The sequence below is a fragment of the Tasmannia lanceolata genome, unplaced genomic scaffold (assembly GCF_043159265.1).
Source record: "Tasmannia lanceolata isolate RefF3 unplaced genomic scaffold, GAP_Taslan_0.1 ptg000004l, whole genome shotgun sequence".
Taxonomy (NCBI): Eukaryota; Viridiplantae; Streptophyta; class Magnoliopsida; order Canellales; family Winteraceae; genus Tasmannia; species Tasmannia lanceolata.
In genome coordinates, this window is record NW_027518681.1 from 6894258 (window position 1) to 6919980 (window position 25723).

At 38.5% G+C, this 25723-nt stretch overlaps 1 protein-coding gene across 2 annotated transcripts; it reads left to right on the plus strand.

Annotated features, from left to right (window-relative positions):
- Positions 1-243: 243 nt before the first annotated feature.
- LOC143876167 (zinc ion binding protein) lies at positions 244-24267 on the plus strand. Of its 2 annotated transcripts, none has more exons than XM_077377855.1 (11): positions 244-466; positions 4240-4310; positions 7079-7149; positions 11432-11510; positions 17168-17242; positions 17444-17540; positions 17626-17683; positions 17769-17840; positions 23146-23276; positions 23497-23620; positions 23891-24267. In XM_077377855.1, the coding sequence occupies exons 2-11, from the start codon at positions 4269-4271 to the stop codon at positions 23964-23966; spliced, it is 825 nt and encodes a 274-aa protein (XP_077233970.1). In that variant the 5' UTR covers positions 244-466; positions 4240-4268; the 3' UTR covers positions 23967-24267. The 2 variants fall into 2 exon arrangements, with proteins under 2 accessions (XP_077233970.1, XP_077233969.1); XM_077377854.1 differs by having other exon boundaries at positions 250-466; positions 17426-17540.
- The last annotated feature ends 1456 nt before the right edge of the window (positions 24268-25723 follow it).

Sequence of the window (25723 nt, forward strand, 5' to 3'; positions counted from 1 at the left end):
ACTTGAGGTAAGTCATTTACGAAGGTAGGGGTATATATGTCATTTTCGAAATAGATTAGGAGTTTTTTGTCATGAAAAATATTTATTGATGAAACGTGAACACGTGGCGCAGTCCAGATAGCCGTTACTACTTTCCTAACACGGACGGTCGTCGCTTCCAGCAATCCAGCAGCTCCCGTCATGATAAGGCCGATGATTTTTTCGCCCATTATGCGCCCCTACTTTAAACGAGATTTGACGTCAAAGAGGTTAAAGTCTGCCCCAATCCACGTTACAAGTGGAGCGCATAATCCTAAAGAAGGGGGTGGGGGCAAAAAAATCATCTCTCGAAAGAATGAAAAGAGAATTAAAAAAGGCAGGGGGGATAGATACATTACGCACCAATGCACCATGCCTATTCTAAAAGAGATTGCTCCGCTTCTTTACTGTGTTCTTTGCGGAGCAAGGCAGATGAAGTGAAAAACAGGTCTCTCTCTCTCTCTCTCTATCTATCATTTTGTTTATTCTAATGGGTGTTTTGTTCTGTACAAAAATCAATGTATTGTTTTCAAACAATATGATATTTTTGGTATGTAGACTGACTAATTACTGATCATCACACACACACACACACACACACACACATACTGACATACACACATGAATATAATTGGGTTCTAGATGGGTTCCCAATACAATGCAGCCATGTTTGGTAACCATGAACTTTTTGTTTTGTCAATGGAATATTAGTTTATCAAGTGGTGAGACAAGGGTAGGAATAGTGGGAGAGGGAGAGAATTGAGAGGGCAGGAGTGAGGAGATGGTGAGAAATGGGTGAAAATAGGATAGTGGAGTTTTTCTTTTTCCTGTTTTTCAGCCACTTCACTCCCTCTCATCACCCATGCCCTAAAATTTCATTGCCACCAAACATGACCTATACATTTGTGATTTTTTTATTTCTGTTGGGGGTTCCACGCGAAAGCGAAGATCCCACTTCGAAAAATTGAATGGATGTGGAAGGGCTTATAAGGGCTTGGTACCCTCCCCTTCATAGTTTTAAATTTTGGCCGAAATCTGAAATTCCGGCCTACCGAAACCGAAATTCACTGTGAATCGGATTTTTACAGGGCTTTGCCGAAAATTTTCGTGATGTTTCCCTGAAAATTTTAGACGTGCGGAAAATTTTAACCTAATTTTACATGATTTCGCCCGATATTTCTACTGAAAACGGAATATTTCGATTTTAGTGGTGGCTGAAACTGACACCAAAACTGAAATTTAAAACCTTGCTCCCCTTAACTGCTAGCTTTTAAGGGTGCGTTCTATACGGGTCTCCAATAAGTGGTATTAGTCGGGGCGTGGTAACTCCCTCCCCTTAATGGCTAGCTTTTAAGGATGAGTTCTATACGGGTCTCCAATAAGTGGTATTAGTCGGGGCGTGGTAACCCCCTCCCCTTAACGGCTAGCTTTTAAGGGTGAGTTGATGAGTTCTACCTGGGTCTCCAATAAGTGGTATCCGAGCTAGGGCGTGGACTGTGTGGTAACCCTGGCGTATCCTCTTGGATGGGGAAAATCCCTCGGGGAAGATCTCGTAACCCTGCATGGAGGGGGAGATTGTTGGGGGTTCCATGCAAAAGCAAAGATCCCTCATCGGAAAAGTGAATGGATGTGGATGGGCTTATAATGACACTGGCACCATCCCGTTAATGAATATAGCTTTTAAGGGTGAGTTCTACCTGTGTCCCAACAATTTCTTATGAGAGGAGTATGCACACACTCACAGTCCTACAAATGCGTTAAAATGATTTTTCTTCTTCTTCGTCTTCAACTGATTTGAAACACACTGGTTTGAGAGGCGATTATACTAGTAGAATATGTAATCACGGGTAAAATCAAATATGGTTTAGATTTGTAATTTCTAATCTATTTGACAAACGGATAAACATGTCTTTATTCATTACACTTGACAAGTTATATTAAATTGGGTTACTGTTTGGAACTTAAAATTAGTGCATGAACTTGTGTTTTAGTCAGTTGCTCATCTGGGTTGCTGCCGATCTGTCAAATTTTCTCACTATTAAGAGAACGGATTCTAAACGAGTCTGAACATACTAGGAAGTGGTGGGCAGATGCGATATTCTTAATCCATTTTGGGTATAAAAATTTAACCGGTTTGTCAACTTGAACCCCAGATGCTTGACAAAGTTATCAACAATAGATCATCCACTCTTTCCAAATGTAAGGTACACAAATCCTTTGAATTGCCAAATAGGAAAGAAATGGATACACATTTCATTGTGTCCTTCATGATTGGAACACAGTTCATATAACTAGGCACATCTGCCTCTGCCAATCTAAGATTCGCTAAGCCGACACCCCAATACCTTCCTTATTAAGCTATGCACATGTACTACTAAGTAACAAAACTAATCCGTTTTTGGCTATCCTCACTTTTCCCATGGAAGAGGCTCTGTCACTTCTCAATTGTTAAGTGTACCTTGCATTTTAGCCAAAGACACACTAGAATGCTGGTGATTGTTGAACTAACTAAAGTCTCCCTGGCTGGTTATAGTGCACTAGAACTTACCATCCTATGACCCATGATACCTTGTTAGCCTTTCAACCACTAGATTTTAAGTGCTATACTTTGGCTTGCCTGTCAAAGGTGGCTCATAGACTTCTATTATCCATATTCTCTTAAATCTGGGAAGTACCCATGCTAAGACATGTTTCAGATTTTGACACCACCTATCTTGGTGCGATACTTTGCAGGTTTCCTTTTTTTTTTTCAGTTCCTTTTCTTTTTGTACTTAATTCAGGGTTTTGAATTCTATGATATCAAGAGAGACCTTTTATATGGGAAATAGGACGTTGCATTTATATAATCTATTAAATTTCTTATTATACCATTCATTTTAAGTTTTAACCCTACCATCATTTAACTATTAAATTTTGTAAGTTGATTAAAAGTTTTTTCAGATCCATGAATCATACTTTTTTGGATTTTTCTAGTTCATCACTGTGCCTTTGTATAAAATTCCAGCACCTATATATATATTAGATCCCAACACTTGTACCTGTACGTCTGTCCCCAAGCTCTGCAACATAGATCGGCATTTGGATCATCAAACACTAAAAAAGATCTAATAGTAGATTGCTCCCAATGCTACAAACAATGCTTTAAGGTAGGATAATCCATTGTCCCATGCGTGAAAATTGAAACTTTAAGGGACCGTTTGGATACACGGATTTTAGAATCTTGGATTTCTTCAAAATTGTAGATGGGAGACAAGAGAAGGAGAAGACCAGCTGTCGTTTTCTGATTTCTTGCCCTTCTTTCAGTCAGCAAGAGAGTAGGAGATCATCCCATGTTTCCAGGTTTTAGAAATCTCAGGATGGGGGAGAGATTTCTGAAACCTGGATTTCTTACTTAAAATCCAAGATTCTAAAGAGAAGCGCTACAATTTTGAAGAAATCCATGATTTTAAAATCCGCATATCCAAACGGCACCTAAAGGTTGTGCGCTGGGCAATGTTCCCACACCCTCATATGGAGGTGTTATGTTGAGAGCTTTTACTATTCGTGCTGTATACGTGTGATAAGTATGATACATTCACACTGCATTACATACCACTATTTGCTGTGTCCTTTCTTTGAGTCTTTCCTATGACAGTGTTGACAATGCAATGGATACATGTGTACTCAGATCTGTATTTAGGTATGGATATAAATGCAGCCATTGCTATTCTTTTTTTCTTTTTTTTTTGAATGGTACAACCATTGCTATTCTCATCTTTTCAATATATTTTTTGGAGGAGGATGAGCATGTCCTTGCATACATGTGATGTAGCGCATGAAATTGTTCGTCTATACTATTGAATGATTATTGTATTTAGGCAATTCTTGATGGTTGATTATTAACAAGTTTTCAAAAGGCTCCTGATTTAATTCATTAAACTGAAATCCACATTTTAGTGCAATAGATTTGTAGTTCTAAATTTGATAATCCTAGATTTGGTGTCTACTTGGATAACTTGATTTTAATGGAAGCTAAATCTAGAAATGAAAATTGTTGCAGGTTAGCATTTCTCTATCCATTTTTTTCAATTAAAATAGAATTACATTAAATGAGGATGGCAATATCCTTTTTTACTTCTTGGCTAGAGGTTGTTTCTTTATTGGAATCTTGCTTATTAAACTTTTATGAATGCCACCTGTATCTTGAATTTATTCCCCCTGGATTTTATTATTTTATTTTAGGGACAATTTGTGATATCTAGAAACAAAGAATGCCTCCAGCATCTTCTTTCTACCGTGCTATTTATTCTGAGGTGAGGCCAATTATTTTAGAAATGTTAAACCATTATGTTCTCCACTTCCTCATTTATTATTCAAGAAAGTGTAAAATATCAAGGTTACATGTTGAGATGCCATTACTATTTTCTGTTCTTTGTTGCAACTAAACTACTATTTCTATGCATGATGGGTGATTTTGTGAATTTGAAAAACAAGTATAACATGATGGGAATCCTCTTCATTCCACAAAGGAACATGTTTGTCAAGATCAGATTGTAAAATGTAACACCATGTTTGAAAATTTTTGGGCTAACAGATGTTGATGCTAGATGGAATCAATACAAGCAAGTAAAGTAGAAGTAGAAGAGATGGAGCATAAGAAAGAGTTTATGGTGAAAAGCATGAGGAGAAAATGAGCTCCTTTGCTATATATAAAAAATAGCTTATTAAAAATGACTTAAATACCTTTAATGAAGGAAAACAAAGAAATAAAAGGAACAAGTTATCTAAATACAGCTAAATATACATGGGCACAATATATTACATTACGATACTCCCACCTCAAGCTGGGCGATACTTATTAGACATGCTTGGCTAGTATCCTGAAGAAGTACATGTCCTACAGCCTTGGTAAAGATATCCTCTAGTTGTTGCCATGAAGGAACAAGCCTCTAAAGTTTTAAATTTCAGTTTCGGTGTCAGTTTCGGCCACCACTGAAATCGAAATGTTTCGGTTTCGGGCCGAAATCATGTAAAAATATGATTACGATTTCGTTTATTTTTTAAATTTCGACTGAAATGCCTAAAATTTTGGTGTCAATTTCAGCGATTTCAGTTGAAATTTCAGCTATTTCGGTGGAAATTATAACATTTCAGTGTACGTTTTTAGAATTTCGGTGGAAATTTTGTGAAGAAGTCCAAAAATGAAATTTCAACTGGTAAAATTTCGGCGAAATCTTGTAAAGAAACGACTTCATGTGAATTTCATTTCGGTTTGTGCCGAAACTGAAATATTTCGGCCAAACCGAAATGTGTCGGCCAAAATTTAAAACCATGCAAGCCTCAAATATACTTTAAGCATTTGCTATATGGGCCATTGTTGAAGAACTCACGCCCAAGTTGACTGTATTTTACCTTGGCCGAGTTCCCATCCTAGTCTAAGTTTGGTCCTACTGAGTCAATCGAAAACTCATCTGACTCACTTGAGTTAATGAAAAATTAGCTGCATCAATCATTGGGTCACCTGACTCGGCTAGAAGCAGTTCAAAAAGGTGGGGCAGAAGCAGATTTATATTCCTTATGTTGTTTTTCATGGGACAATTAGACTTAATGTCTCCCGATTTCATCCATTAAGGCCACACACCTGTTGTCATATTAAAGGAATATTAGAAGTTCTATTAGTACGAGTGCTGCCCATAGGATTGAAATGCTGAGGTTCAAGAGAAGCATGCATAGCAGAAACAAGCACATAATTAATGGCATGAGGTTTGGGGATACCAAAACGAAGCCTTGTCTCTTCAGTCAATAACTCTTATACTGCATTGTCAACTGATGGTAATGTCTCCTATGCAAGATATAACCATGGATCTGCTCATAGCCAGGCTGAAGAGCCCAAAAAAAAAACACTGATAAATTTGTGTCTAACTCTTATATTTCCCAAACATGAGAGCACTATCAGTAGGGAACTGAGGCTCCATGAGAGCTAGATGATCTCAATAAAAAGAAATAACAGAGTAAAGTTTTGAACTGAAAGATCCTCCTGGTTGGCATTCGTGATGCCATTCTCCAATTGGTTGGTCCTCCCACAGTTGGATTGCAATAAAGGCTATTGTTGGCATTGTTAAGTCTCCATTCGTCAAGGAATCTAACATATCATCAGAGTGAGGTTTAGAGACCAAACTGTCAACCATATTTTCTACAAGATTTGACCAGCCAAAGATTCCCCATTAAGAATGAGTAGAAAATGTAAATATTTTCCCCCTCATTTTAATATTGATGGCTAGAATGGGGCAGAAGCAATGATGAATGATGAATAAGATCAAGTAGCAAGAGCAAGAACAAACAACTTAGGGTCGGGTTCAACCCGAAAGAAAGTCAGGTTCGGGTCGGGTTCGGGTTGAGGGCTTGGCAACCCGTTCCGAGTGAAACCCGACATTTTTGTATCATTTTTTAGTAAGCTTAAAAACTCGGGTTGGGTCGGGTTGAACTCGGGTCGGGTTTGGGTTGTAAAAAAGGGTTCCTAGGGTTGGGTCGGGTTCCGGTTTAGTAAACGGTTCCTCAGGTCGGGTTTGGGTTGGCCTCAACCCGACCCGACCCGAGTTGCACCCCTACTTCAAAATGCATTGAAAATTACATTAAAAAATCTGGGAAAAATTATGAAAATTCCCTGAAAATGCAAACTATTGAATGGCCCTAAGTTTTACGAGGTTTAAAGGGCTTACATCAGCTGTGAATAGTGGCTACTTTTCGGTTTTTCCTCCTTCACTGAGCCTCAACAACATCCTGTGAATCTGAGAAACAGTTACAAAGCTTGTTTGTTGTGTCTTTATATGTAGTTATGGCTAGAATACAGGCTTTTCCGTATGTGGATATCAATGAGATGATCACAATTTGTGGGGATGTGAATCCTTTCATTGATTAGTTTGTACATCCAAAATATATAGTGGGATCACGCACATGGATTCTTGATGAAAAAATTGCATAGCATGCTGAGTTTGTTTTTTCGTTTAGTGTTATCCATTCTATTTACTGAAAGTGAATAATAATTATAGTACTTTGAGATTAATTTTTGATCATTATGCAGATAGAAGAGGTCGGATGGGAATATCTAATAAGCTTGAGGGACGACCTAAGCTCTCTTAGCTTCCGTGTTTTGTAAGATCCAGAAAACATCCTATGTTTGTGTGATCAATGTGTAGTCCTCATTTGTGTTTCTTGTGTAATGTAAATGAAAGATGCTTCTTGATTTTTCTCTTAGCTCCTTGCCCTTATGTTTTCTTCACTTGTGAATCTTTCCAATCATGCGGAAAAGGTTACAGCAGAACATTTTTTTCTGGTGGGTAAGGCTATAGTTGAACGTGGAAACTACGTATGACTGCTTTTGTTAAATGTGGTTCTTAATCAAAGGATGGCTTGTATTGCTTCTTGATATATACATTCGATTATTACTTAATAAATGGATGAAATGTCTGCCATTAATGGAGCCAGAATACCCAAATATCCATGCACAATACAGTTATTACAAGGCAATCATATGTACATCTAAAAGACAGTTGATATATCTTACAACAGCTTCAAGCATCTGTATCAATTGCAACCACTCCTGATGCTGGAATGTCCTCTATTCACTTGAGGTTGCTAGTGCTGTCATGGGCCCTATCACAAAGCTTCATTGGTTATTATATAATGTAGATAGGGCCTATCCCCTTGTCACTTAGAGGTGGCAGTTCTACAATCTTTAAGATAGTTTATATACAAAAAAGATTTGGCTTTTCTCATTTATACTCTAGCATAAACCCTAATTTCTACCTGGTATTAAAGCTTATGATGATATGATCAACACTTCTGAAGGTTTGTAGTTGGTTTTTTTTTTTTTTTTTTTGACTCCCATCATCCTTGGATTGGACTACAACTAAGGGGTGGCTACTAGCAACTGTAGGCCTTCCGTACAATCACCCGTAAGGTCAGATCTACCTATGGACAGATATAATCAAATGAACAGATTTATGGGGTTCCTATGATTTCATGATTTTTTACTTATAACTACTGTTTTTTTTCCCTTTTAGAGAGGATTAAAATATATCAGATCTGGCAAGTTTGGCTATCTTTCATGTTGAAGAGGGTTTGTGGTGTAACCGTGTAATGGATTTTCTTCCCCCCTTGTGCCGTGGTTTCTACCGTATGATTGGAAGTTTGTTTTTTGGATCACAGCAATATGTCTCTTAGTAGTGCGAGTGTTGGGGAATCTGTCGTTGTCTTTGGAATGGTGAGTAGTGTATCTCATATGGGTAGTCTCCCAGGCCCACAGATTACAGTAGTGAAGTTAGACAGAAACAACTATTTGGAATGGGACACATAAATAGGCACATACTAGAATAGAATCAGTTTGATTTTTATATGAGAAGTAGGAAGCAGAAAACTTGGTGTGACGTCATGGCAGTTACATTTGATGCAACTGACAATTGGTTTTCTGTTCGAAATGACAACAAAAGAAATTTTGAGACTGTTGAAAAAACGTACTCCCAGGTCGGGAAATTTGCAAAGTTGTATTAGTTGGAACACGAGATCTCGCATCTTCGACGGGGGGAGATGGCCCTTGCTACATACCAAGGTTCCTTGTGGAGCAAGCGGGAAGAATATGATCGTTTTCAGTGATACACCCTAGTCCATTTTTTTTACTAATGCGGCAGCGTACATAAGATAAGTCCAGTACAATAGACAAGGTATATGAGTTCTTGGATGGACGCATCTCTAATTATTAGCACGCTAGGATATATTTCATGTGGCGTGATCTTGCTCCTACCTCCCTAGGACAGGTATCCTCCTATATTCAGAGGGAGGAGAGTGTGGAGAGCCATCTTGCCTAGGCCCAAACAAGATCGTTCAACACTAGTGAGAGTTTCACAAAGAGGCAATTGAGGTGGAAAGAGGTTTGGTAAAGTCCCAGTTGAGATGACCATTGTGGGTTTCCCTGTCACATTAAGGAGACATGTTGGGATGTGCATGGTCGATCAACCAAGTTCAACATGCCGAATAGCTCTGCAGCTCACACTATTGCTTCATCCAATATGAGTTATACATGCCATCCTTCTGTACGTGCGGCCCATGATCCATCCCATTAGGTCTCGATTCCCTCTAAGGAAATGATAGTGTTTCCCAATAAAAATTTGGAATGTCAAGGCGTGTGATGGCTGCTCTTGATAGATCATCAACCATATCTACCTCTATGGTTTTCCATTCAAGTACTTCAACATCAACTTATCTTGCATCCTCTGGTTCCTTTGCTCCATATTGGATCATCAATTCGGGAGTCTTTGATCACATGACTGGTATGTCATCCTTTCAAGAAGGGACAAGATTAAGATAGCTGATGAGACTTTTTCCTCGGTGTCTGGCATCTCTGTCATTAAATTATTCCTCATTTTTACATGTTCCAACTTTACTACTAATCTGTTGTGCATTAGTGGTATCATAAAGAATCTAGTTCTTGTTACTTAGTGACTTTTGCGGATGATTTTAATCTTTGTACTTGGTATATCTTATCAAATCAAAAGATGAAATGTATTATGTTTTTACCACCTTCTATAATAAAGTTTGTACTCAGTTTTGACATGGTTATTAAAGTTCTTCATTCTAATATTGGGGGTGAGTACAAGTGAGAGGGGCTAGCATCATATCTCTCAAAACATGGAATTGGACACCAAACATTTTATGTTAAAACCCCATAACATAATAGTGTTTGAGAAAAAAATAGGCATCTCCTTGAAGTTTCCAGTGCTCGTCTCCTGGTGCCAAAAACTTTTTGATCCAAAGCAGTGTTGACAACTTCATACGTAATAAATCATATGCCCTCAAGAGTTCTAAATTTCAAATCTCGCTACTCACTCCTTCGTCCCCATCACCCATTATTCTCCATTCTACCCAAAGTCTTTGAATTTATGCGTTATATCCACGTCCATCATCCAAAACATCACAAGTTAGATCCAAAGGCCTTGAAATGTATCTTCCTTGAGGGTGAAAGGTTTATGAACCGGTTCCCTTTCTACCCATATATTTTCTCTTTTCTTGATCTTGATCATTCTTTCCTTTGTTTCTCCTCATCTTGGCTGAGATCAACGCTTCTTTCTCTCTTTCTTCTCTTAGTCATTACCTATAGCGGGCGATCAAGGCACAAAGCTTGACACGTGACTCTCATGTGTGGATCTAATCATCTATATCTTTACACCACATCCTACAAACATTTTCCCCTCGAAACCTTTCCCATCACGCCATCAACCCTTACCTAAAAAAAAGGGCAGCCCAGTGCACGAGGCTCCCGCCATTGTGGGGTCTGGGGAGGGCTAGATGTACGCAGCCTTACCCCTGCTTTGCAGAGAGGCTGTTTCCATGACTCGAACCTGTGACCACCAACCCTTACCTAATCATTCCCTAATCCTTGTCATTTGATTACCTGCCCAGATCCATCCATCCACCATTACTCACATAGCCTGTCAGTAATTTTTTGGGCCATAGTTATTTTTATAGATCTTATTTCTATGAAAAATTTGATTAAGACATGATTTTATTCCTTAGCTGTTATCTTTTGGGATTATTGTATGGAACGTGTTTGAGATGAACTAATTTCTTTAGGTGAATGAACTCTAAAGCTTAGAATTTCTTTGAAAATCCTTAGCTGAATTTTGATTATTATGTTTTGTTTATGCTGATTTGAAATGCATGTTGCAGATTTTATTGAATTAGAACCCTTTTATTGCTCCTAAATTCCCGAAATTCAACTATGAACCTTAGATTTGCATCAAATCGGTATCAGAGCTTAGTTTTACATCAAATTGGTATCAGAGGTAGATTCATGTCAACTTATGTTCCAAAATGTGCTCTGCTTTCTACCACTTTCGGTGGATAAGGGCGAAACAAAGTTTTCTCTTATCATAGCCTTTGTTCTATCACGTGGAGGAGAAAAAAAAAAAAAAAAAACAGAAAAGAAAATGTCAATAAATTATAAAACAAAAGGCCAAACAGCCTAATCAAGATACATGGATCTACATTTAAGGCATGTATTGGCAAGCCCTCAAAATGGTTAAAGTTACAGCAAAGTTTTTGAGTTTATCATCTTGGTGCTTTGCTTGACGATGGTTAAAGTCAATATAATCCCACCTAATGGAGCTCACTTTGATCTAGAGTATGTACTCCATGTAATGCTACCTGCGAAATATGGTTTCTTGTAAAATGACTTGCTAGGGCCTGATTGCTCTCATCCCTAACCAAATGCACTTTTGATTGAATAATTTAGTGTAACCTGTAGGATCACTTATTTGTTTACATACTGTACATTCCTTTTTCCAATTTTATACTGTTTTCTCTTTTCGTTCTCTCATTCAAAATACTCATTTACTTCATATAAGTCACTGACTTTGAATTTCTTGTTTTTGAGTATCAGAGATACAAAGGGGAAAGCACATATTATGGATATAGAATTGCCTAAAAATTATCCCAAATTTGCACCTTCTGTTACAGCGGTTGGTTTCTTTAATTTTATTATTTATTGCAGCAATTGATTTCCTTATTTTAAATTTTTAACGGTTTCTTAATTGGCTCTCATGTCTAGTTTTTGATAAAATTGAGCTTACTCGTTTTCATTTTGTGTTGCTTTAAAATTATTTAACTCCTTTTCTGCCTCAGTATTGTTTGACGTAAAGTGCTAGTCTTGTAACTGTGGAACATAAGGCGACCTATATACACCATTACAGGGTGTAAATAAGTTGCATAGAATAGAAGGATAATATATAGATAAGAATATACCTCAACTCAAGTGTATTTAATGTAAGAGGTTTTCTACCCCGTCTTTAATGTTCAATACAACTGGTGTATGCTTGTAATTATGTTATGTCTAAAAAAAAGTTGTATACTTGTAATCTGTCAGAGATATTATGTAATGGAGATTTTATATGGTGTGTGGGCATAAAGTCCAGTATCTTTCAAAAAGTACTGCGGGGCCCACTTCATAGGACGATCCAAACTGCTCATTTGTTGGGCCACAACTTAAATAGGTTGTACCTGCAAAATCATCTCCATAGGATGGTCCTAACGCTCCGATCTATAGAGATTTCCATAATGTGCAATCCCTCTACAGATTGGAGGGTTAGGATCATCCCATGGAAATGATTTTCGGGGTACAACCTATTGAAGCTGTGGTCCAACAAATGAAGTGGGGCCCACAATGCTGGACTTTCACCGTCTTCTTTCATTTTCTCTTTGAAACCCTAGATCTGCCACTCTTACCCATCTGGACACCTAAATCTATTCCTTTCTTCCTCGGCAACCTAGATATAGACGCACAACTCTTCGAATCCATAGATCAGCCATCCTACCCCATTCACACACCTAGATCTACACCTTTCCCTCTCTGATTCTACACTCCTACGTCTTTGAATCCATGGATTTTCCAACCTAATCCATACACACACAGACACACACACCTAGATCCACACCTTTCTTCCTCAACAACCTAGATCAAGACTCCTACCTCTTCGAATTTATATATCTGCCATCATGCCCCACTTGCACATCTAGATCTACTCCTCTTCCTCTTCAAAACCCAAGATCTACCTCAAAGTTATAAATCTATATTTGGAACTCTTAGATCCATATCTAAATCCCATAACTTTAGATATAGATCCAAAACCTATATATCTACACCCAAGCCCAGTAGATACCAGACTAAAAAAACTTAGATTTTCTTCTCCATCATTTAGATCTAAACCCAAACCCTCTGTGTCTGCTCCAAAACATTGTAGATTATCCATTTGAAATTGAAAACTACGCCTTCACAAACTCCTTTTGAAGTACTTGACCTCTCTGTCCTTCTCTTTGTTTGTTTTCAGCCACTCTTGATGGTTGTTTGCACTTTGCACCATCATTTCCTTTGCCTCCCGCCACTTTATGGCTGGTTGCATCCGAACCTCTTTAGAAACACAAGTGCTCCCATTCGTGACATGTATTTTACCCCAATCCCATCCATTCACAGATCTGACCACATTAATTTTCGAGGTTTTTCCTTCTTCGAAAGCCTAATTTTCATCTCCCTCATTTGAAAGCAAACTCCCAATTCCATTTCTTTTTTATCTGATTTTTTTTTTCTCCTCAACATCTCTCTCGTCTTGCTTGGATCAACCATGACACATCTGGTTGCCTCCTAAATTTTAGCACTTTGATGATATCCACCATCAAGTTCATACTTATTTGTGACTGTTATGATTAATAAAATTGTACATTAAGAAATAAAAATTTAATCAAATAAGGCACTTTGTGCCGTTTTTAGCCTTTTAAGGACTTGATTTTTAGGATATTAAGAAGATCTAACCTTCACTCCTTCCTACAAGACCTGTTTCTTTGGACCCTTCTCAGTCGTTCTAAGGGCCTGCTTATCGTCTTCATAAAATTCTTTATGGCTAATAAATCGGATTGCATGACACAGGATGGGTATAGAAAGATCCCTATTCATGTAATTCTGTTGCCAATTTGATGCAGGGCTACCAATAGTATAAGACTATCTCCAATAATAAAGAGTAGTTTCAAGAAAAAGACATTATTTAAACTAAAATCTGATATGCAAGACTGTGAAGGGTAAAGTCTTAAACATGATTGTATATAGGATGAAGGAATGGAAAGGAGCTTGGTTAAAATCTAGATGGGCAAGGGTGCAATAGGGAAGTAAAATAGGACTGTTAGGCGCAGAAAATAACTGTGACAGACAAATCAATGGATTGTAACAAATGTCGCAGTCTGTATATGGTATATAATTAGTATGAAATAAAAAGACAGTTGGGTGCAAATTGGTTTTCACAGTAAAACACAAGGCTGATGGCTTAGTGGAGAGTTATAAGGAGAGGCTGGTAGCTAAAGGCTTCACTCAGACCTAAGGTATTGATTATTAGGAGATCTTTGCCCTATTTGATAAGATGATTTCATTCAAGTTCTTCTTTCTTTAGCAGCAAATATTGGATGATCACTTAAGCAATTTGATGCAAAGAATTCTTTCCTTCGTGGGGACTTGAATGAGAAAGTTTATATGGATGTCCCTCCAACATTCTCGTCTCCATCTACAGAACAAAAGTTGTGCTAGTTGAAGAATGCTCTAATCAGTTTTAAGCAATCTCCAAGTGTGTGGTTTGAGAGAATTCACAGAGCCGTGCTGCATTATTAATATAAGCAAAGTCAAGTTGACTATACCTGGTTCATAAAGCACTCTCACGATAAAACAGTTGCTCTAATCGTTTACATAGATGATATTGTGGTGACTGAGAACTTGCCTAAACCTAAAGAGATGCAGAACTTGAAGACTCATTTGGCCAAGGAGCTTGAGATCAAGGGACTTGGGAACCTAAAATACTTTCTTGGAATTAAGGGCATGTTTGGATCTAGGGAAAAGAAAATTATGGGAAATAATATTTTCCAGGAAACTTTTTTTTTGTTTGGGTTTTTTGGATTTTTTTCTAGATTACATCCATTTGAAACTCCATCTGGGTTTTTAGATAATGTGATTTACAGAGCTGGAGAGGTGAGTGCAAAGGCTTAGTTGAGTTGAGTTGAGAGGTGAGTGCCAGTGTTTAAAAACGCGGATTTGACGCGGAACGCGGCCAAGAAAAATCCTTGTTGACTCGGCGCGGACGCGGCCAAGAACGCGGTTAACACGGTTGACAAGGTCATAACTCGGGAGAGTCAAAGGAGTTTATTGACTCTGTAAGGCAAAACGCGGAACGCGGATGTGGTGAAACGCGGAATGCGGCCGAGGTAAAAAGGAGTCGACTCGGGCGAGTTCCTTGCCGAGTCAAGGAGTTTTTAAACACTACTGAGTGCATCAGAGATGGGGTGGCTCTGTTAACATCCAAACCCCATCGACAACCCTTTAAGAGCCAGTTGACCATGACGTGCTGCTGCTATTCCTGCTATCGTCAGAGGAAAAGGTCTTGGCCAGAATTCGAGAATGAGACTTTGGGGATCTGATAGGTAGGGCCGATGATTGAGCGTTTGGGTCGGGAAGGAAGAGGGAAGTGTTGTTCCTATGTTTTCTCATCATCTGCTGATCAATAGAACCCCTCAAGCTTACAATGATGAAGGGTTTGGTACTGTGTATAAATCCACACTACCTGTTGGTAGGCTGGTTGCTGCTAAAAAGCCGGCATTGACTTTAGACTTCGAGCTCGGTGGAGAAAACTGACCTGCAAAACTTTGGAAGCGAATTTTTTAGATCTCTCAAGATTTCAGCGATTTCTTGGGCTACACTAATCACAGGAGGCTCCATTTAAAAAAAATAATCTCAGGAAAGTTGAAGATATTAGCGGCTCTTCCTGGATCTGAAGAGAAATAGACTGATAAAAATGCAGATTTTGAGCCGGAGCTAGGGTTTCTATAACCGGAGATCTTCGTAAGAGTATCTTTAGAAAATCTCAAAGCCGCAATAAAATTTTGCGTGAACAGTTTACAAACTTCATCAATCGACATAAAGCGATTCGAGGCGGAGAGGCTCATGCTCCTTGAGCTTTAACCGGAGAACTTTGGTCTGATTCCTGCTTTGATTCCGCTTCTCCGACGCAGCATTCATTGACGCAAGAACACGATGTAATAGTTTTGTTGAATCTCTCCCTCCATGAACCGAACAAGGTTTTCTTGACCGATTTCGAAGCGATTAAGCCATTGCTTTACGTTCTAAAACCGGCAATTCGATGTGTGTGCTGCTGAGCCTGTTGTTGACGGTTGAGAGACAAAGAGGTAAAAGAGGGCGAGAAAGGGGACAACGGGGGTAGTAAACCCCTTGGGGAAAATGATGACCATACATAGAGGGGTGTTGGTGATAGGCTGATATCTCTGATAAATCAGAATTTTTGTTCTTGGAGAAGATAAAAACAGGTTTAAGGTTTCTCTAGTTTTTGCGGAAAATTTTATCCAGTATTTTAAAATACACATTAAAGTACTTAACTGAACATTGGATTTTCCATTTTTAGGAAATTTTTTTTTTCCAAGATAAGGCTTATTGTTTGCTAGGCACGATCATCTGATGATAGAGTTGTAAACAGATGCACATTGGGCTGGTTCAGTTGATGGTATAAGATCCACTTCAGGTTATTGAACCTTTGTTGTTGTTGGCAATTTAGTAACATGGCGGAGTAAGAAGCTACCCATTGTTACCTAATCAAACATAAATGCCGAGTTCAGATATATGACCCATGGATTTATGAGTTGCTGTGGTTAAAAATTATCGTTGAGGAATTATATGTTAATCATCACGTATGGCCATTCCATTTCGACAAAAGACCCACACCCAAGTTCCATAGCTTTGGGTCCGGAGTAAGAATCTACCCATTGTTACCTAATCAAACATAAATGCCGAGTTCAGATATATGAGCCATGGATTTATGAGTTGTTGTGGTTAAAAATTATCGTTGAGGAATTATATGTTAATCATCACGTACCTATGAGACTATTGTGACAATAAAGCATCCATCGATATTGCTCTCAGCCCAGTGCAGTACGATAGGACAAAGCAATTGAGGTTGATAGACATTTCATCAAGGAGAAGTCGAGTGCTTGCCTAAGTTGCCTTATTTGTGCTTCATTTGTGAGGATAGGAGATCAACTTACAGATATCCTGACTAAAGGGGCTAATTGTAAAAGTTTTCATAAAATTCTGTGCAAATTGGGCGTGCGTGATATTTGTGCACCAGATTGAGGGGGAGTATTGATTATGTAGTCTTCCGTCCTTTTAGTTAGTGAGGGCATTTATATTATTTGATTTTATGTGAATAAATATAAATAGAATTAGATAGTGAGAAACCCTTTCTCTATTCTCTCTCCTCAATCTTCTCTTCTTCATTTCTTCTTTTTCTTTACTCTAGGTCCTTAATCAACAAATTAACTTATAGAAACATGGTAGGAGCTCTATAATATCGCCCCCTTCTTGGGCCCGATATAACATGCATAGTGACCCAAGTCAGCCGATGTCTACATGATCCTAGAGAAGTGCATCTACAAGCTGCAAAATGCATCCTCAGATACCTCAGATTAACTATGTGGTTGATAATTATGCTATATAGTATCTCATTTCCATATAACGACTTCAAAATTGTTTCCAGGATATTGTTTCTCCCTCTAAATCTTGATTTGTTTTCTTGCTCAGGATGTACCCTTTGTTTGTGAGTTAAAGTGGTCAGAAAACTCAAGATTGAAAGACGTTGTGCATCAGTTCAGTGAGGTACATAGATTGTCATTAATTTTTTTCGCTTGAGTTCTATGTTCTGGCGGGAGCCTTGTACACTGGGCCGCCTCTTTTTGTTTTGAGTTCTATGTCTCTATGTGGAGGCTATGCTAACATACATGTGACTTCTGTGCTCACACTCCTTATAATTACGTGGACTTCCAATACAAATATACCCAGCATTTGGAGAAATTGCAGGAATTTTGGTCTACCATGGATGATATTGATAGGGCTCTCTTGGTTGTTGATCCTAGTCAACAATCTCATGCTGCATCATTTCGCCAAATTGGCCTAGGTGAGGATTTGATAATTACTTGTGTTGTTGGTTCATCTTTTCCATCTACAAGTTTTCTTACTTATTCAACTTGTAACTTCTTTAGGAAATGACTGCTATCTTTTATTGTCTATAAATGCCAATGACCCAAGGTCTTTACCAGAGTAAGATATTGTTTCTAGTTGACTGTTATTTTTTTCTATTGTTAGCTTAGTGTTTATTCAGTAACGGGTTATTGACTTGTGATAGGTGTCGTTTTTTTGGTCCAGACAACATCGTAGATTCTATGATAAAGAACTGGAGGAAAAATATCAAAAGATGGTATTCTTTAACCCTGTTTCATGGTTTTTTGTTAATTGCATTCTGGTATTGACCACGTGATATCCACTTGCATTTGTGTTTAGTCTTGAAATCTGATAAAAATGCCTTTTCAGTTTTCATCTATTGAGAGCTTCTAAGAATTAGATTCTAAAGCAAGAGTGGCATCCCCATGATTACAAGGAGGATTCCCACTGTTTGATTTTCTTGCACACATATGTATGTTACTTCATTAATGGCAGTCTTGTGATTAATGTAACTCATGTTAATTATAAGCTAGTAAGTGGGGTTTCAAATGATTATGGAAGCATAATACAAATCGCACAAATTGAGTGGGTTCTCTTCTCCTCTCTCTACATATTTCTTCCGCTCTCTCTTACGCATGATTGCAAGGGTCTTTACATGATATCAGAGCATAGGTAAATGAAGATTCAAGTTGAGATCTTCTACTCTTCAGAGGAAGTTCATGTCATTCATAGGGGTTGGGCCTGTAGCTCAATGATTGAGGCCTTGTATTTTAACTTCAGGTCGCAGGTTTAATTCCAGCTTACCTACCAAAAAAGTACATCCCAATCATGGAAACAGTAACTTTCCACCCCCTCTTCCATCTTGTCTTTTTGTGCTCCCTTCCACTCTCGGATCTGAGACCTTAAACTCATTCTATTCTTGTCTTTAGGCACTCCCTTCTGCTAGCAGAACTGAGCCTTTAGACTTATCGCCTTCCCCACTACATGAGTCGTTGCATCTTTGAACTGGAGTTCACATCTTTAAGTTCGAACCTAGATCTTGGAACCCTAGTTTACTCAAAACCATTAATCTTCCATTCAAAACCTTTGAAAACCCAATCTACTTTGTCTTCCCTATGAAACCCTAATCCGCCCCGTCTTCTTTTTTAACATCTAATTCACCTCAATCATTTATTTGAAACCCCAACTTCACCACATATCACTTCTGAAGCCCTAATTCTGCTTCCTCTTTTTCGATACCTTTATTCCAATCCCTCACAAATTTGAAACCTAATTCCTCTTCATCCCCTTTTGAAATCCTATATCCATCACATACCACTTTCAAAACCCCAATCCCCTTTCATCTCTTTTTAACACTCTTATTCCAACCCCTCACACATTCGAAATCTCAATTCCTCTTCTTTCCACTTTCAAAACCCTAGTTCCAACCCATCACATATTCAAAACCCTAATTTCTCTTCAGTCGTAATTCCAACCCATCCCATATTCTAAATCTTAATTCCTTTCCTCTTTCAAAATCCTAATTCCAACCCATCCTTCATTCTAAACCCTATCTCCTCTCCTAACTTTAGAAACACTATGTCGTCCTTTTCTTATTCATATTTCTCTAAAGCATTATACCTAATTTAGAACACCTTCTCTATGATCATCTTTTACATCAAATCCTTATTTTTCTTTTTTCCATCTTCAAAATACCTATCCTCACATCCATATGGCTTCCCCTTCCAATAACAACTTCCCTTTCCCATTTCTTGCGCAATTTTTTACTTTAAAATTATCTTATAATAACATTTTTCTTTCTAAGGGCAAATCTCTCCTATTACTTGTGCCCAAGCTATCTTAGATCACTAGAATGAAATTTCTATAGGTCATCCCGAATTTATTAAAAGAGGGGGAGTCAATTCTACCATCAGAGAAGAAAAAAGCACCCTCACGAGAGAAGAATCCGGCATACACAGAATGCTTGTGTAACGATGAACTCATCATTACATGGTTGAATTCCACACACACTAGAAGTACTTGGTTACTTGTTATCTTGTCTTCTTGTTCTTTGTGGGAATTCCACACACTCATATTATCCAACTTCGCATGGAGCATCAAAACTTTCGCAGTCACTCGATTGTCACATTTCTCATAAAGGTCTCTTTGACGACTCATCCAGAAGCCACTCGATGAGCATGATAAGGTTTGAGACACTCTCTGCTCTAGAAGATGATTATCTGATGTCTTCGATCCTCATGCAAGAAAATCCACTTGTGTTTGTGTATGCTTTTTATTCATCATAAGGGCCTTATATCTGCTACAAAAGGACTTGTGAAGCCTCCAACACCCCAATCCACACCCTCTGCTATTCCCTCCTTTGAGACTATGCTACCTCTCTAATGTTTCCCTCTGGTGCTCCTAAGCATCTTTGGACAGAGGCTTTTCACACTTCTAGTCATGTTACCAACATGTTGCCGCCACTAGTCATGCATCGGATGTCAATATGATAAGAAAAATTCCAGATTACTATAGGGTTACTATGCCCACGTCCTTGGCATGGGCAGAATGAAGCCTCTCCAGAGGCCATCATGTCCGTCTTCATTGGTTATAGTGATGAGCACAAGGGATATCAGTGCCACTCATTGTCCTTACAAAAGGATTTATTCTCACACCATGTTACTTTTGATAAGCTTTATTTTTATGATCCTCCTATAATAAGTTACGAGATTAAGGGGCAGTTAGTTTCCACTTACTAGTATGTCTCTTTTGTCACCTGCCATGTCCACTGGCACAGGTTTAATGCAATCTTATGAGAAGCACTATACTATTCTCGTCAATATAAACATAAGCAAGCCATGGGCGTGCAAATTAGCATCTCATCACGAGCCAAACCTTCTCCATTTGCAGAAGCTATAGCAGATGAGAAGTGGGTCGATGCAATGCAAGAAAAGGTAACTGCTTTACAAAAAAATGCTGCTTGAAAAGCAGTGACTCATCCCAAAGAAAAGAATTTTGTGGTGTAAAAGATAAAATAGAAATTTGACTGAACAGTAGACAAATACAAGGATATAACCAGCAACTTAGTCTTGACTATGAGGAAACTTTTATTCTAGTAGTCAAGGCAACTACAATAAGATCAATTCTGGTTCTAGCTTATATTTTTTGGGTGGAAGTTAAATCAGATTAGATGTGAAAATGCATTCTTGCATGGACACCTCAAGAAAGAAGTCTACATGGAGGAGTCAAAAGGTTTTTAGGAAGTAGACACAAGCACATATGCGTGCTGAATTAAGAAAGCTATGTTGGGGCTAAAACAAACACTTAGAGCTTGGTTTGAAAGGATGAATCGACCTCTTTAGGTCAGAGGGTACAGGTAAAGTGTATGTGATACTTCAGTGTTTTATAAAGACACTAGGACAGATACCGCTCTCATATTTGTTTATGTTAATGATATCATTATTATTAGACGAGATAATACAGAAATTGATAAGATGAAAAGTGAACTTAAGCAAATTTTGACAAGAATGATTTGAGAGAACTTCACTACTTTCTTGGTTTGAAGTGGAGAGAACAAAGAAAGTGTGCTATGGATCTCCTTAGGCCCTGTTCGTTTCAGATTCTGACAACCGATGGTGAGGCCCTAACCCGATTATTGGACCAAAATTAAACGCAATTTTGGTCCAATAATGTACAGGAGTATGTTTGGTTATTTCAATACTTGACCTTGACATGTCCTGACATCGCATGTCCGACATCACTCATGCAGTAAATCAAGTGTGACGGTTTATGCATGATCCAATGCAAGAAAATATACAAGCTGATGAAAGAATCATGAGGTGTCTTAAAGGAACCTTTACTCATGGTCTATTATATGGTCCTGTCCAAACGAAGGAATTAAATTGGCTGGATTCTCAGATATTAACTGGGAAAGAGATCTTGACACAAGGAAATCCGTTATAAGGACCTCATCAATGTACAACATTTTTTCTCTTGTTTGGATTGCCCTGCATGACTCCCATTCTCAGAGGGCTTCAACCCCATCTAATGCAATTTCATTGGAATCTATTGAATCTCCATCACTGTTTTTTGGATGAATGAAAACTTTTTATCATAGCTGACAAAGAGTGTCCTTCCAATCCTTGAAATGGACCAGTTCACCTATTTCATTGTGGGCTTTGGTGATGAGTGCATTTAGTTTCTTTCTCTAATCATGATGCAACCAACGGCCTCAACTTCGATTCCGCAATTCTACTCTCATGTTGTTTATTCAACACGAATTGATGTTTCATGCTACTTTAACTCGATTGTCAACACTCCCTATCATGTTTTAATCATCCTTCATCTCCAATTATATGGGGTTCTCCCTTAGAAGCACGAAGCGGGTGCGGGGGCGGGGAAGCGTGGGGTCGAGAAGTGTCTAAGTTTGGGAACGCCATGGGAGCGTGTATGTAATATTTTCTTTATATATCTTTCAAAATTCAAGTACATCAAAAAATAATAGTTTCTAACCATTTTCATATGTATCTTTCAAAATTTAAGTACATCTAAAAGCTAATTCTAACCATCTTCACCATCTTCATTTGTGTGCGCTCGTTCCTCGTGCCTTCTGAAGATGCACAAGCCTTTGTGCTTGCTCCAATGAAGTACTTTGAAGAGTTGGAGGAGTTTGATGTAAGGAAGTTGGTGGTGGTGGGACTTATAGAGTAATAGAAAGCGATTCCCGTCTCTCTAGGGTCGCGCTCCCTAGAAGCTCCTTCCTAAGGAGCGCCGAATCGAGGTTCCGACGTTGGAGCGGCACCCCGAGAGAAGGTTCCTGCTTCTAAGGGTTCTCCTTGCCACTTGGCTATGAGGACTTTGGGTACAATACCCGTTGTTGGAGGTGCCCAATAGTGTAGATGAGCAGTGAGCACTAGCTGCCCTGTGGAAACAACTTGGAAAATGCGGCACAATATAACACTATTGGTCTCATGTTCAACCCTTCACACACAGATCTAATTATAACAATTTGAGTTGGAAAATAGTGTTAAAATTTTATAAGGTGAACAACCTATACAACACAAGATTTGATTTCCAGGGTTCTGATACAAGATATATGCATTTCATCTCATGAAGTTTATTCTTAAATTGAGTAACTTTAGGAGTCATTAGGCCCTGAGATCTCTTAACCTTCCGAAATTGACTTGAATAACAGAAAGTATAATCACTTTCTATAATAAAAAATGATACTAAAAGGTCTAATACTCAAATCTCATCCACACTACCTCACATGCAAAAGTTATTTGTTGTTTGATATAACTGCAAAAGTGAGACAAAAATGGCTAAATAAATGATGGAACTATAGAATATAGATCCACATTTTGTGTAGTTGGCTTCTTAAGATCAAGTAATTCTATTGTTAAGATTAGCGGTGGAATAATTGGATGTAATCCCATGAGGTCTGAAATTTGTATCAAAGACTATAAAGTTAGAGTTCACACTTGACAACCATTGCTTGATGTACACTGTTATGATACTCTTGTTCTGTTTGATCACTTTTTTGTCTGTCAACATTGTGACTGTTAGATCTGTTTGTTGCACAGGACGAGAGACAAATCATTTCCTGAAAATCTCGCAAATATATTAGAGACTTCATTGCCTGGACCCCCAGATGCCAATAAGGATGATCGGCAAATTGATTGTGGCATTTGTTATGCTCAGTGCCTTCCAGTTGGTAAGATCAACTACCTCCTCTGGCATTTCTTAGTCTTACATAGGCCCTGTTCGTTTGAGATTATGTCAACCGATGGTGAGCCCTTAAACTGATTATCGGGCTCAAATTACATTAATTTTGAGCCCAATAATCGGGGCTCAACATCGGTTATCATAATCCCAGACAAACAGGGCCATAATTGGGTTATGCATTTATCAATTGAGATTTTCAATGAATTAAGATGATGAACTCGGAGGGATGAGCGGAAGTGCACCCGACTATACCTGTGATAATCCCAACTGCAGTAGAGCTTTTCATAGTCTATGCCTCCGAGATTGGTTGCGTTCCATTACAACAACACGGCAGTATGTTGAGATGATCTTTGTCTGTGTGTGCATCTGATTTTGTTTTATCTATTCCATTTAGGGGTGCAACTTGGGTCGGGTTGAGCTTTTGCAAAAAAAAAAGAAAAAAAAAGAAAAGGAAAAAAGAAAACAAAAGGAACTAGAATCAATCTGACTGACCCAATTTTAAGGTAAAAGCTCAACCCGAATTCCAAAAATCCACAGGAGTTGCATCCCAAATTCCATTAGGATCTCTAAACTTGTTTATGTTTGGCCTTCATTTGCTTGCAGGTCATTTGATGTTCTGTTTGGTAACTGTCCTTACTGTTCTGAACCAGTTGCAGTTAAAGTTAATAACAGTGAGTAAAATGAAGAGATGTCATTACCTCAATGGTTTTATTTTTACCGAAAATGGTGTGTACCTTTCTCCTTTACATTTATGCCTTACCATGGTGAAGTTAAATGCTTCAAGGAACATAACTTTTTTTATTCAAAATTGGATTATCTTGAACAATGTTACTGTTCTGTACTGATGACAGTTCAAGCTGATGGCGGGGAGCAATATTACTCTTTTTTCCCAGAACCAATGCTTCTCTGTTCCTTCTGTGTTGTCTTTGTTTTGCTTTGTAAACCATAAATATTACCTTGGAAGACTCTCTTCTTTTTTCCTTTTTGTATTCATAATGATAAAAAGGGAAATGATAAATGCACCCCTTTTCATCACATGGGACACCCATCTGAAGTGTATGTGGCAATCAAATCCGTTAGTTCTTCTATTGTGAAGTACACCAGCGTCTCTGTAGTCATTGATACACTCCTACTGGGTGTCCCTCGTGATGAAAAGGGGCACATTTATCATTTCCCAGATAAAAATAGTGACATTTATATTGTTTGCATTCTCTTAAGATGAGATGACTTGCAAATTGCATTGGCGTATTAAGGGTGCAACTCGAGCCAGGTTGGGTCTGGTTGAGGCCAACCTAGCCCAGCCCAAGATAGCATTCCCTCAACCCTAAGATGACCCAATCTGAGCCTCAGGTTGAGGATGGAACCCTAACCCAACCCAGCCTCTAAATCTTTCTACCCTAACCCAACCTGTCTAAGCCATTTTTTCTGAATCGGGACGAGTTGGGTTCAGGTTAGTACAGGGGGGAAAACGGAAAAATTACCAAAAAAAAACCTAAGATCATGTTTGGCAGCCAGGAATTTTTTTTTTCATGATAAATTGGTGTCTCCAAGTGGTGAAAGAGGGGCAGTGCGGGTGAGAGAAGGAAAGAGATTTGAGAGGGTCCATTGAGACGAGGATGTGAAGTGGGTAAAAATCAGGAAAAAGTCCTCATTCTGAGAAGAGTTTTTTGTTTCCTGATTTTTAGCCGCTTCACCTTCTCAACCCCTTTCTCACCGCTTGGAGACACCAGTTTATAATGAAAAAAAATAAATTCATGGTAACCAAATGTGCCTTTGGTTGCCCAAGGCCTCAACCCTAACACAACCCAAAATTAAATCAGGTTGGCTTTTCCCAAACCTACCCTACGAAATGCCAACCCAACCAGAGCCGAATTCGGGTTTAACCCGTGGGGTTCGGGTTGAGCCCGACCCAAGTTGCACCCTTATGCCTGTTTGGACACCCAATTTGCAGATATATGAAGAGCTCGTTTCTAGTACAATTTCATATGTGCATCCAACATGAGTGTGACACCATATGAGTCTCCATTTTAAAGTGAGAATCCTTTTCAATTTCCAATCAAGAAAATGACTGGTACGATGTGGACCCACCGTCACGTGTGATCGGGTCCATCAATATTGTTGCCTTCACAAATCTGGGAATCACTCTCATCAAATGATTCTAGAACTTTGATTGAGCAATATGAAAAATGCGTCCTTTAAGATTCCTTTATGCCCTTCATTTCTGCATGTCTCAATCTCTCTATGTTCAATGGCTTGGGACCTAGATCCACTTGGGCGCACTGTAATGGCCAAATTGGATCAATGGTCCCACATTTGCCTTTCTCGTTCATCAAGACAAGACTGTCTACTCTCCATTTTTCTAGGGGGTGCAACCATGGTTTTAAATTTCTGCCGAAATCCGAAATTTCGGACCGAAATCGAAATTTGCAGAAATTT